Raw genomic sequence first — 14571 nt, 5'->3', positions numbered from 1 at the left:
CACGATACACCTTCATCATCATAGCCATCAGATCTCAGCAAGAGATAATCCAATGCATACATGACTGGAGGCACACCATGGAACTTCAAGGGCTCACCACATAGAAGCGAAACCAGGTTATATATATATATATATATATATATATATATATATATATATATATATATATATATATATATATATATATATATATATATATATATATATATATATATATATATATATATATATATATATATATATATATATATATATATATATATATATATATATTCTTGTATTTTATTTGTTTATCTATTTATATTTAATAGGAATTAATTTTGGTTTAATTAAACAAAATTATTTTAATTAAGATTAATATAATCATATTAAGATTATTTAGGATTTTCCGACTATTCCCCCGATTATTCGACTAAATTATTTAATTAATTTTAATTCTTAATTATAAATCACAAAAACCCTAGAATGGCTATATAAGATATTAGGGTTTGCCGAATCCCATTAGTTTTTCAGCCGAAATCTTAGGATTTAATTTATTATTCGTTTCGACCGTATTAATCGATCGCGATGGGTAATAATCGATCATTTAATTATCAATTAAATTAATATATTTAAAATAACATTATTTTGCTAAATGGTTTTAACCAAAGCTATTGGTTACGATGATTAGCATTTTCTCTTTATCAAATTCGTTATTATTTGTAATCGAATCTATCGATTATGAGGAGTAACGATAATTTAAAATACGCACATTTTCTATTCGTGGTAATCGAATCTATCGATTATAGTGGTTAGCAATCCTCCCTTCAATCCGTTAGCCGTGGTAATCAAACCTATTGATTATCGTAACTAATGGTAACAAATTAAAATCAGGGTTGTACGCCCAAATCTAAAACATTCAAAACACTTCAAATCAAACTACGAATTTTCATCCTTATTCAAAACTACGATAGGCCATTCAAAAAGCCTTCCAACCATATCATATCAAATTCAAAGGCGTACAACCCTGTGCCCCGAACTACGTTGACTCTGATTCTCCATAAGGAGATACGTAGGCACTTGGCAACAAGGCGAGTCCTCTTCCCCATAAATCTCATTTTTTCCCGATTTGTTTTCCCTTAATTACTAACCCTCGAAAGCATAAACCTTACCTTAATACTCTTAGCCATAAAACTGTTAACCTTAGATTCAAAGCCATAGGAAAGGGTTGAGGGTGCCTAACACCTTCCCTCGACCTGAATATTGTATCTTACCCTGATCTCTTAACTGCGTAGGTTTCCTATTCGCCTTGGTAGAATATGTGGCGACTCTAAACCTTTAATTTTTAGGGCAGGTTGCTACACAACGTTGTTGCGTTGATGATGATGTTGATTGAAGTTGAGACGCGGTGAAGATTGATGTTGATGATGGAAAATAAGGATAAAGAAGAGTCTTTGTTACAGATTTGTTTTGAAGTTTGTTTTTGAGAATTTTTCTGGTGAAATTGAAGAGTGAATTCGAGAGAGATATTGAAGATGATTATGGTGGTGATTCACGGTTGAAGAATCGAGAGAGAAGGTTGATGAATCGCTGGTATTAAAGCTATGGCAGATTGAAGTTATTGATATTTGCGGTTTTGTTGCAGGTTTTTTGTTGAAGATTGAGGATAGCGTTTGGTGGTGGATGAAGGTCAAGGTGATAAAGATTTCCGTGTGAATTTTCTTCTGGTGATTTCTTGATGAAGATGAAGATGAGCAATGAAGTTTTGGGGAAGATTCAATGGGAATTGAGAGAGTGAAGGTCCTGAGAAAAAGTTTGTTACGTTTTTTGTTATCAATTTCCCTGTTCTCAATCTCTAATTACCACTGATACTGAGTTCCTCTCCCAATTTTATGTTATCGTTTTTCTTGTTATCTTGATGATGCCGACTTTTATTGTACATGAAGGGAGCTTGGTGATTCGGTTGTGAGAAAATTTTGTGCTGCGGTTTATTCGATTACGCATGTGCAGCTCGGTTCTTTGAACAAATTGGCGCTGCACATTTTTACATTGAAGCCAGTTTGGAAGTTCACGATTTGGACGTTTTTTAAATGCAGGGAAATTCCTTCGGTCTTATTTGGCTTTTTCCTGGATACAAGATCTTGTATTGGGTTAATTGGAGCAGAATTGGTATATCAGAAACAAAGCCCATTTCTTTTTTGATTTTGTCTGAATGATAAGTTTGAATATGTAAGATTGGACTTGGATTTTTTATAATTTGATACATGATAAAGGGATTTGAAATGAATATATGGATAGTATATTTTGTAATGGGCTTTTGAATGTAACTTGAATGTGGGCATTTTGAATTCCAATTACTCTTGCATTTCAACAATCCACATGAATCTTCTTTTCACATTAAGCACACTTAAATCCCGATTCAATCGATTAATTTGAACACGTATTTGAATTCATGAGATTAAGTAAATAGTTAAAGGAATTCTTTCGAATCAATCTTCAATTCTCAAATGAAATCCAATTCACATTCTTAACGGAAACCCCACGTTAAATTCTCAAATCACAGGCAACTTGCAATACGAGCAACAAATATTTGAACTCATAACAACACCTTAATCCCAATGAATCACCGAACCATATCTTGTACCATGGCTAATATCTTGACTTGCATGACAAGAAAATGGAGGAAACCTTTGCACCGAAATTGTCTTAGGAACAACGAAAACTCTTTATTATTTTTTTCTAGATTTTTGAACGACGAAATAAACGTCGATCATAACTTATGGCACATATAAAGAGGGCAAATTTTGGGGTGCAACAGCAAGTAGTCACATTTGATGTGACCTAACCGTCCTAAAGATGCCTACTGTAGACTTTTAACCAATCTCAGCGTGGGCTCGATATTCAAAGTTGTTAAGGAGAATAGTGATCATTGTATTTTGATGTAACTGTTCCTTTAAGTTACCATATTTCTAAACTTTTTAATACTCCATGGAGTCATGTCGTTCGCAGACTACCATTCCAATAATAAAATTTGAGTCTTATCTCAATTTGTTGGAATTCTTATCTTTTATTCTACTTGCAAAATTGCTTTTAAAATTAAAATGATTTGAAACAAAGTTAATATCACACTTTCAAATAATAAAAAGAAAAAACGTTTTCTTAAAACTCGTGAATACGAAAATAAATGTTGACTGTTGTCCCCAAGGAAGTTAATCCTCGAAGTGTGAAATTAATAATTTATGAATATTCCCCGTGAAGCAATTGAGTCTTGATATGAGTGTCTCCGACTAAGTGCAAGTTTTCTTCTGGGAATGTGTTTCTTTTCAATAGGTTTTCTTCTCGGAATGAATCCTTTTGATTTTGAAGATTGATTTGAGAGTTCTTTCTCCCTAGTGAGGTTTTCACCTTCTATAAAAGATGATAATGACGATTGGCCGAGTACCCGGTTATACCCCGATGTTGTCATCCCCTATGTGGTCATCTCTATTATATGTTTATTTTATTAGCATATGCATAGCATTCATTCATACATTCATATTTCTCTACATGCATATTAATTTCCCCTTTGATATGAGAAATATTGTGATTATTCCCCAAGTGATGTCTTTATTCCTTCCATTTAAGCATCAACTTTAGGCAGAAAGACACATATCCTCGTGTTTCCCCAATGAGTTTGTTCCTCGTGGGAAGATCTTGTTTTAGCTTATTCACTTATCTCATATAAGGTGAACCCCTATTTTGAGCTCAGTCCTCAGTGGGAAGTGTCTTTATTGGTTGTCTCTCTCTAACCCTGTCTTGGTTTGAACTTTGTGAAGGTTTAGAAAACACTTATAAGGGGGGGTTGAATAAGTGTTTCCTTTTTCGTTCGCAACAACAATAGACAAAGCACAGTTATTTTTATCCTGGTTAGTATGCAACTCAAACTACTTCAGTCCACCCGCCAAGGTGATTTTTCCTCTCTCAATCGATGACTTAATCCACTATAATCAAAACTGATTACAAATGCACAACCAACTGTTGTGACTAATGATACAATGCACAAGCCAACAACAAGTGACTAACACCTCTAAGACAGACTAGTCCTAGCCCTCTTGATAAATTTGACCCAACTGGTCTCTCAAGGAACAATTATAAAATGACTTTAAATAATAGTGTTTCAGATTGGTTCTAATAAGCTTTAATCACAACTGTGATTTTTCACTAAGTTTTTAGTACAATGAATGTGAACTGAGTATGAAAATATTTTTCTTCAGCGTAAGAGTTCACGTTGGCTTTGATAAATTTCCATTCATACGCCCTCCTTCTTTTTCAAGTGATATTCTATTTATAGTTTCAATAATTTTTCTGTTGTCTTGATCTTTGGAGAGATCATTAAATCCTTGCGTGTTTGCTTTTTGTTTTTGTTTCTCTCAACGAACTGCATGTGTGTTGCTTCTTCAATCAACCTTGGGAAATATTCCATTTGAGTGCTTCAGCTGTCTTTTAATCATTTTTTAACGGCATCTTATCTTGATTCAGAACTTTGCATCTAGTCATAACTTATGTTCTGACTTGTGAATATAACTTATAATAGAACTTATCTACAGTGGTTGGTGCATTAAGAAGTTACTTCATTAGAACTTCAGCGGTTTTTCCTTTCAGCGTTTGTTCAGCTTTACATAATGTTCATGTTCTGATGGTACTTGTATTAGAACATCTTCTGAAATGAGAAACATATAATTAGAGTACCACATTTACTTATACAAAATTTATTTAATTGTTATCATCAAAACACTAAGATATGATTAGAACCAAACTATGTTCTAACACTTTGTCTACATCAGATATGAATATTTATATTAGCGAATCTTGGATTGAAAGTGCATTTATTTTGTACAGTCGAAGAGTTTGTCTCCTCAACAAGAACTTATTTGTGGTCCCTCAGAAAGTTGGATATATCCCTGACATTTTTTATTGCAAATACTTTCAGATTTTCTACTTGACAACAAGTGATTATCTCTTCATTTAAGAAACTTGTATGTCCCAGAATTCCTTCTTGAAAGAAGATGGCAGTCTCTACGGTGCAACCAATTTCCGGTGAAGAAACATGTGAACAATTTGTCTCTCTAGTGTCAGAGACAGTTCATGATAAAGCTCACTCCTTTCTAGTGGATGGTTAGCATTCTCAAGATGATGAAGACAGTTCGTTGAGAAATTTGATGTTTATCTCTTATGAATGGTTTGTCTCTCCAGCGACATAGACAATTCATAATGAAGTTTTTTCTTTCCCAATGAGCGGGTTGTTTTCTCAAGGTGATAAAGGCAATTCGTTGTAGAGCCCGATGTTTATTTTCCTTATGGATGGTGTGTTTCTCCAGCAACAGAGATAGTCCGTAATAATTTTTTTTCCCATGAATGGTGAGTCTCTCTAGCGTCAGAGACAACTCATGGTAAAGAATATCCCCTTATGAATGGTTCGCCCTTCCAGCGTCAGAGACAATTCATAATGATAGAATGTGTTCTGATGAATTATTTGTTTCTCCAGCGTCAGAGACAGTTCATCATGAAATTTGATACTTATCCCAGTAAATTTGGTCCTTTTTTCCTATTCTAGATTAAGAATATCGTTTGTTTAATCCCCAAAGAAATCGGAGTCTCGCATTCATATCATATCATACGTGGGCTCTAAGAGTCCAAATGGTGCTATTTTATATTTAAGACCCTCCTACTACGCTGAGACAAAAATTCCAATCTTCCCTCCTTGGGCAGAAAAAACTTAAATAAGGGCATCAGTTGTACCCCAATTTTTCACCCTGAGATCCCACCTCATTTTGTAAAAAATGTGATTATCATCATCATTATCATTATTCATAAGTATTCATGCATCATTTTCTAACCAAAATATACAAAGATATTGTTGTTTGCTTGTTGCTTGTTTTACAAGATAGGTGAATGGTCAAGAAGCTCAAGGAATTAAGGTTTTGAGGCACAAAAATGAGCTCAAGCATTCTCATATGCTCAAGTGATTCTCATCAATTTCAAGCTCAAGTGTGGCTCAATTCAATATCAACAACTTTCAAATTCATTTGGTCCACAATTATGGTTTTTGACCTAATTCATCTGAAAATTTGACTTTTAATAAAAGCAGAATTCCATGACTCAAATCATGATTCAAGGATCTCAAATTCCTCATTATAATCCACTCACATTATTCATTTGATTGGAAGAGCATGATTCAACTGGTACTTACAAGAATGCAACTCATCTAGAAAAAGTTAATTGTTCAAGATCACCTTTGACTTTTGAGAAATTTGGTCAACCATAGATTTTTGAAGATCAAGATCATTAATATATGTTTATTAAATTCATTTGATCAAAGAAAATCAAGGAAATCAAGAAAGTCAACAAAAGTCAAAGTTGGAGAATTCCAAAAACACTTAGAAATTTTAAGTGTTTTATGCTAAAAAAGGTTCAAACTTCATGCATTAGTTACACCAAGATCCAAGCTGAATTAGAAAAAACTTCCAACCTGAAAGTTGTAGATCTTGATCCAAACTTCAACATTGCTAATGACAACTCTTTCCCTAAAAATGATCCATTGGCGAGATATGGGCTCATGAAGTTTCTTTCAACACTTAGAAAAATTTTCAAAGTGTTTTTAACCTAATTTTCTTCCAACTTTATGGGCAATTTTCACTAAGATGCAAGAAGAAATTGAGGAAACATAAAACATGGAAGTTGTAGAAGATATTCAGGGTGTTCCAAAAAGTATTAGAAATCCTCCATAACATGTGTAAGTTGAGACAAAATTAAGGTATAGTCTATACAAAGACCATCCATATTCAAACAACAAAAGTTCACAGTCACAGGTTCATCGAGTGACCTAACTACAGAAAATCGAATCATACCAAATTGTCATCATTCATACTAAATGCAATGCTGCAAATAGTGATTTCATTATTATCAAAGGCTTCATATGAAAAACTTCCTCAAAGTCTTCATATGAAAAAATTCCTCAAAGGAAGGAATGCTAGAAGCAAATGATATATTGTTCAGCAGATACATAAAAATATCACATCAAGGTTTGATTATTTCTCAGGATTAAGGAATCTATTCTTTCTTTTTGTCTCCTTAGGACTTCCAAAGCATGTGATCTTTTTACATCCAATTCAACCAGTTCATTCAACATCATTTCCCAATAATAGTTAGAGGGGATTTTGTTCTGCCTCTGGATTCTCACTTATTGCAAATATATTTCTACTGGTAGAACAACATCATGCCCAAAGGTCAATCGAAATGGCGTGGCATTAGCTGCTTCTTTCAGAGATGTTCCACAAGCCCACAAGGCTTGATCCAAGGTCTTATGTCAATTATTTGGCTTTCTCCCCACATTCCTTTTTATTAAGCCAATAATTACTTTGTTCACAACCTCGACTTGTCAATTTGCTTGGGCATAATAAGTTGTAGAAGTTAATAACTTAAACCCCGTTTCTTTAGAAAATTCTTGCATACTTTGACTAGTGAAGACTGATCTCTCGTCAGCTGTAAATGTTTCTAGGATTCCAAACCTATAGATTATATGCCTTTGGATGAATTCGATAATGGCTTCCTGATCAACATTCACCAGAGGTATTTCCTTAATCCATTTTGTAAAATAGTTGATTCCCACCAAGATGTACCTCTGGCCTTTAGATGAGACTGGTCGGATTTCTCCAACCAAGTACAATATCCAACATTTTAAGAGCCATGGTTTGATTATAGAATGCAGTTCACTTGTAGGAACATGTTGAATGCCTGCAAGAATTTGTCACTCTTGGCATCCCTTGGATAATTCTATACAATCCCTCAATATGGTGGGCCAATAGATACCATATCGAAACAAGAGCCACTTCATCCTGTGGCCTGCTTGATGTGTTTCACATGCCCTATCATGTACATTCAACAATGTCCAGTAAGCTTCACTTTCTCTTAAATACTTGAGTAGGAATCCTTCTGGTTTTTTCTTAAATAGTTAATTGCACATTAGCATGTAGCTTAGTGCACGATACTTGATTTTCCTTTCTGCATATACTGTTGGATTTTTTAAATAATCTATCATTGGATTCCTCAAATCTGTATCTTCCAGACTATTGATGGCCAATACTTTTAAGCTTTCTTTGTTTGCATACCCCAATCTTGAGTTCTGTAGATTTAATGGAGATAATTTGGTAGTCAATACCTTTCCTCGCATTTCTATCAAATCTTTCAACTTTTCCTTTGATACTTTGTATCCTAAGGAAATTTGGACCTGGTTATTGGCTTCTTCATTCTTCAGTCTAGGGATGTGCTTGATGTTTACATACTCAAATTTTCAAAGCAACCTGTCTGCTACAATGAAGTACATTATCAAATTTTATTTTATGCACTTGTACTCCTTCGCTATTTGCTTAATCACCAGTTCAGAATCGCCTCGTATTTCGACTCTGGTTAATTTTGTTTGTAAAATATATTCAGAGATAGGAGAATTTTGTGAACTTTGGGACTTTCCAGCCCCTGGGTAGTTCAGTTTGTAAAATATATTCAGATATAGGAGAAGCATAATTTGGCCTTCGAAGGCCAACATTTACCCCATTTCGTGCCATAATTCTTTCAATCATGGCATCCAGGTTATTTTCTCCTAACATCATCTTGTCGAATGCTTTAGACAAATTTGTCAGCATTTTGGTTTCAATTAACCAACACAACTCTTAATGGTTCTTCTTCCCTAGGGACAACCTGTTGATTTATGGGTGGTTCGGCCCTTATTCCATGATTGTTTTTGCTAGCATTTTATATGACTGGCTAGGCTTGGTTGATTGTTGGATCCTCTTTGAATGCTACACCCTGGTTTTCTCTCATAAATTCGCGACGAGGTGGTTGAATTTGTTCTCTAAGAGCCCTAAAGAAATCTCCAATCCGTCCCATCTACGCTGCCATTTGCTGATTTGCCTGGGCATTTTGTAAGTTCGTCTAGGTAGAATTTTGGATCAAAGGGTTGAAGAATGCACTCACTTGTTGAGCAAGTACCCCTACCATTTCGTGATTTCTCACATCTATTTTTTGCCTCCAAACTGCTTTAGAATTTGTTCCAAGTGTAGGCAATTGGGCAACAAGTCCTGGTGGTTGGGTATTTCAGCCCAAATTGTTGACGCCAAAGCTTTTGTAATGGTGAATGAACAATTGAATAAAACTTGGTGAATCATACGTACATTCTCGTAAACTCTTTTCTCGGTAAACGTTGGTACTTCGAGTGATATTGAGTGTTTGTATGCAATTTGAACAGACTCTAAATCCTAACGCTATGATTCTAATTTATTCTAATTCAACCATAACGGTCTTTTCCTAACAAAATGCCATGTTCACTGTTTGCATGTCCTTCGAATTTTCAGACTTCCACGCATCCTTTTAGATAAGACCAATCTTTTAAATTTGAAAACTCTTTCTTTGTGAAGCGCCAAATCAACCATTATGACTTGTCGAAGTATTTCTCTTCGAAGCTGCACATATCTTAAGTGTCATCTACTTACCAAAATAAGACTTTTCGCCAACACTTAGCAAAATTGAACTACCCATTCTGTCAGTCAAAATCTTCACGAAATAAACTCAAACTTCTTTTCTAACTAACTCCAACAGTCATTATTTTAACTCAGCATTTCTAGGTTGTCGATATTTCTAGCTAGCAGTGTGTTAGTAGTTTCATCTTTTCAATTGTCATTAAACAATGCATGAACTCAATCTATAACACATATTTTTTAAAATATTGACTCCGAAAATTTTAGAAAACTCTTTTAGAAAAAATATTAGAGGAAGGCATAAATAATCCCCTTCTAGGTATATTCCTCCCATATTCAATTCAATTTTTTTCTTTCTAAAATGGACCCATTCATTTTAGAAGTAAATTTTTAATAATCTTTTTAAAATGGAACCCATTCATATTATTGGTAAATACTTCGACACCACTTCATTTTCTTTAGGTATGTATCCATCGTCCAATTAAGTAAAATTATTCAATGCTATATAACTTTATATATTATTTTATTTTATTCAATGCTATATAACTTTATATATTATTTTATTTTAAAATAAATTAAAATTTTCAATCAATTTTGACTTGGAATATCTGTAGTGGACCAAAACCCATGGATGCCAAAGAATATTCCTGTATTATTATTCCTGAATTTTAATGTATTCCAATTTTGTTTCAATATATATTATTATCTTTTGCTTTTTGGAAAAAAAATTACTATTATTTCTTTTGAATTGTAGCTATAAAGGGGGAAAAGACAAAACAATTATGCGTCAAATTTTTAATTTTCAATATAATTGACTAAAAAATGATCAATTTATTATTGTTTTTCATGTGTCTTTTGGCAGTTATTTCCGGCCAACGGTTTGATAGTATGCAAAGCACATTGAAAAAGGATTCAGAAATAGAGAAAGAACTAAAAGTCATTAACAAGACTCCTGTCAAGAGTATTTATGTATTTTACTCACTCATTTTTTTTTTATGTGTCATTGCTGTTAAGTTATATCTTTCTACAAATTTTGATAACTTTGTTTTTGTTTACCTATGGTTTATATAGACAGAATTTGGGTACATTGTTGATTGCATTGATATTAATAATCAACCAACTTTTGACCATTCTTTACTAATGAATCATAAATTCCAGGTATGCACTCATTTATTTTTAATATGACAAAATTATCAACGCAATTTTGTTTTATTTATTTTTTTTGTTTTGTTTTTGTATTAGCTACAGAAAAAACCCAGCTTTAAAATTAGAACAAATAAGAGGACTTCATCGACTAAGGCTGTATTTGGACTACAAAAAGGCGAGTGTCCAATTGGAACCGTTCCTATTAAAAGAACAACCAAAGACGACTTGATTAGAGGAAAATCATACTTTAACAATGGTTTAGTTGACCATATTCATGGTAACCATGTAAGTTTTTGTTTGTACCTAGAAGTTTTTACTTGTCCATGTAATAGTTTCAACTATAGAATATTTATATGAAAATATTGTATTTTGTAGTATGCAGAAGTTATATCTGAATATTTTCCAATTTATCATGGAGTTGCTGGATCAAGTAGTATTTATAATGTTAATGTTACAAATGATCAATCAAGTTCTTCTGTGATGTATGTTCGAAACGGACCAGATAGCACAAATTATATTGGTATGGGATGGCACGTAAGTTTTTCTTTATATATATATATATATATATATATATATATATATATATATATATATATATATATATATATATATATATATATATATATATTCAAGTTTTGTTCTTCATTAAATATTAATTTGTATGATTTGTTTATTTGATATCATGCATCTATGTTAGGTGGCTCCACAATTATATAATGATCATGCAACTCATGTTTATGCAGTATGGACGGTATGCATTTTTATTACTCTTTTTATTTCTTTAGACAATCGGAGTATATATATTGTAAAAGAGACTGATATATATATATATATATATATATATATATATATATATATATATATATATATATATATATATATATATATATATATATATATATATATATATCTTGTATCATTTATGAGATTGAATGACTTATGTTCATTTCTCTATTATTTTAAATTAGTTATAAGAATATAAGTTTTAATTATATAATTTATAATTTGGTTTTGAAAAATGACAGAGAGATAATTTCAAAAATATTGGATGTTTCAACTTACAATGTCCAGGATTTGTTCAAACTAGCCATGTAAATTACCTTGGCGGGCGTATTACGGATACATCTACCTATGAGGGACAGATATTTGAAATGACAATATCTATTACTCAGGTCATTCCTACGTTATAAAATTTTTATGATAAAAAAATATTAAATTCATTTATTGAAAATAAGTATGCTCAATATATTTTACTGTAAAATATTTTCAAGGAATTATAATATAATCATTTTATATGAAATTTTTAAAGACAAGCTATAATATTCACTAATGTAGTTTATGTTTTCTCCAGGATCTTCAAACAAAAAATTGGTGGCTATCTTTGGAAAATGAAATGATTGGTTATTATCCAGCATCATTATTTTCTGACTTAACTGACGCCCATCAAGTAGGATGGGGTGGTAGAACATCCAATTTACAAGGTGGTCCTAGTCCTCCAATGGGTTCTGGAGTGTTTCCTGATAATATATATGATCATGCAAGTTATTTCATACATGTATCATTTCAAGTTGACTCCACAGATTGGCTTGAACCCGAAACTTATACGATAAAAACATTCTCTGACAAACCCGAATGTTTTTTTGCTAAATACTATGGATTACAAGATGAAGATGTTAGATATTCTCTCCAATTTGGAGGACCAGGGGGTAATTGTGGTGATTAATTCGGGTTATTTCTCAATCTCGTAGAAACTTAAATATAAATTATGCTTTATTTCAAAGATGTTTCAAAAAATGTATTCTCGAATCATATCAATTTTTAGCTTAAATTTGTCATAAATTTTGTTGTTTAGCTTGTAAGAGATTAATGTAAACTAAATTCCCCTCAAATGAAATATCACCACAATTACGAGAAGGATTCCACTCTCGGTGGTGGTCTGTGGTGACGAAGGGTGTGGGAGTAAGTGCACTAATTTCTACCACGGCTTAAGGTCCTTGGTGAAAAACATGATAGCACACTACATTCACAATGGTTAAAAAATACAACCTTGGAGAAATGTAGTAAGCCCACTTTTTTCACCACTGTTAGAATTTTCAACCACTGTAAAATGTCAACTAATCCACTTTTCACCACTGTTGAAAGTTTCAGCTGTGGTAAAATGTCAGTTAGCCCAAATTTTTATGTTTTGCCACATGCTTTAGATTAATATATTGAAAACTTCCATGCATCATAGTATCAAATATTAAATATTTCTAATATAACAACAAGTACAATAATAATAGTAGTAATAATAATAATAAGAGGGGGAAGAGGAGGAGAGCATCATCATCATCAACAATCAAACAACTATAACAACAATTAAATAAAATCAATAGAATCGTTAAACATTAAATCTCAATAACCACAAAAAAATAATTTAAAAATTAAATCACAACAACAACAACAACAACTAAAACTATCTATATAATTGTTTAACATTAAATCTCAACAACAAAGACAACAACAAAAAATGTTAAGAACAACAATAACAAAAACAAAATCAATAAAATATTTAAACATTTAATCTAAACAAAATTAAAAATAACATTAAACATTTTACCTAACAACAACAACAACTAACATTGCTAACTTGAAACCATATTTTCCTTACTTTGTTCGAGTTGGAGAAGAGATGATTGAGTTCTTAAATTTGTTAATGAAATAAATGATTTTTTCGAGTTTTATTTATGGAAGAAATGATATTTTCTATTTTTATTAGCACAAAACATACCAACTAATTGGTTAGAAGGAATATTTTCTCACATGATAAAATCAAAAGAACAACCATCAACAAATATACCGTATGGAGAAATAATCAACATTCTAAGAGTTTTCAAAGTTGACCTCATAGGAAGAAAGTCGAGCTCATACAACAACACTATTAATTACACCATTCTCTGACATTTAGAAATAGACATCAAACTCTGAGAACTTGTAGATGATTGCATGAATGAGGAAGAAGAAGAAAAAGAAGAGGAGAGTGAAGACATAAATCTAGGATAAATTTGGAAACGTTGCGAGAATATAGCCAAAGCTGTGTGTCATACCCCAAAATTTGCCCTCCTCTATGCATCTTCAATGGCTCAAGGTTCAAAGGCTTATTCAAGTCACTCTCTCCTAATCAAAGATCTCCAAAACTAGGGTTTTCATTTTATCAAAGGATTGTGAATATTCAAGGCCTCAAATGGATCTCAAGGTCTCTCATATGCCTCAAGGCACCTACATGTCAAAAGTCAAGCTTCTATTCCAAGGATTGCTCACTCAATGGCTCAGATGACCAATAATCGACTGTGTTGACCTAAAAGTCAACTATAGTCAAAATACAATCAAACTTCAAGATTTTTGGTCAACATCAAGTTTTTGAGGTTATATCCAGCATTTGATCAAAGGACGTTGATCATGATCCATTAATAAAAACTCAGAAATGAACAAAGTCAAAAGGTTCAAATTAGGGTTTTTTAAAGGAAAAGTCAACTCAACTTTGACTAGCCATAACTTTCACATGGAGTATCAAAAATTTCCCAACCAAAGCCTATTTTGAAGGAAATTGGATTCTCTACAACTTTGTCTCTCACAAGCCAAGGCCAGAAATGCTTCATTTGAGAGATATGGTCAAGGAGATTAGAGGTCCTCCAAAAAGTCAACAAAAACACCTTTTGGGTCAAAGCTTATAACATGAGCATGGAAGCTTCAATTGAAATGGAACAAAAAGGGTCATTTAGAGGACATCCTAAGCTGTCTAAATTGATGAATAACACCTCCATATGATAAAAATTGAAGGAGTTATGGCTTGCACAAGTTAGGCGATTTTGAGAAAATGCACAAAAGGCAAAGTGGAGAATTTTAATTTTTTTGCTTAATGGGCCTAAATCCTTAGTTCTAAACTTAGTCCTAGCAT

At 32.5% G+C, this 14571-nt stretch overlaps 1 protein-coding gene across 1 annotated transcript; it reads left to right on the top strand.

Annotated features, from left to right (window-relative positions):
* The first annotated feature begins 9895 nt into the window (after positions 1–9895).
* LOC131619416 (protein neprosin-like) lies at positions 9896–12357 on the top strand. Its single transcript, XM_058890514.1, has 8 exons — positions 9896–9950; positions 10351–10457; positions 10560–10646; positions 10731–10919; positions 11010–11168; positions 11332–11385; positions 11660–11806; positions 11986–12357. The coding sequence occupies exons 1-8, from the start codon at positions 9896–9898 to the stop codon at positions 12355–12357; spliced, it is 1170 nt and encodes a 389-aa protein (XP_058746497.1).
* The last annotated feature ends 2214 nt before the right edge of the window (positions 12358–14571 follow it).

This window comes from Vicia villosa, linkage group LG7 (assembly GCF_029867415.1).
Source record: "Vicia villosa cultivar HV-30 ecotype Madison, WI linkage group LG7, Vvil1.0, whole genome shotgun sequence".
In the NCBI taxonomy this organism is placed as follows: Eukaryota; Viridiplantae; Streptophyta; class Magnoliopsida; order Fabales; family Fabaceae; genus Vicia; species Vicia villosa.
Note: the sequence above shows the minus strand (reverse complement) of the source record. Positions and strands in the feature narration are given on the sequence as shown.

Excerpts from the sequence above, each read along its gene's own strand:
- LOC131619416 (XM_058890514.1), top strand. The coding sequence starts at position 9,896 with ATGGAACCCATTCATATTATTGGTAAATACTTCGACACCACTTCATTT. Across the intron at positions 10,920-11,009 it reads ACCATATTCATGGTAACCAT|TATGCAGAAGTTATATCTGA; the intron begins GTAAGTTTTTGT and ends TGTATTTTGTAG. Across the intron at positions 11,386-11,659 it reads ATGTTTATGCAGTATGGACG|AGAGATAATTTCAAAAATAT; the intron begins GTATGCATTTTT and ends GAAAAATGACAG.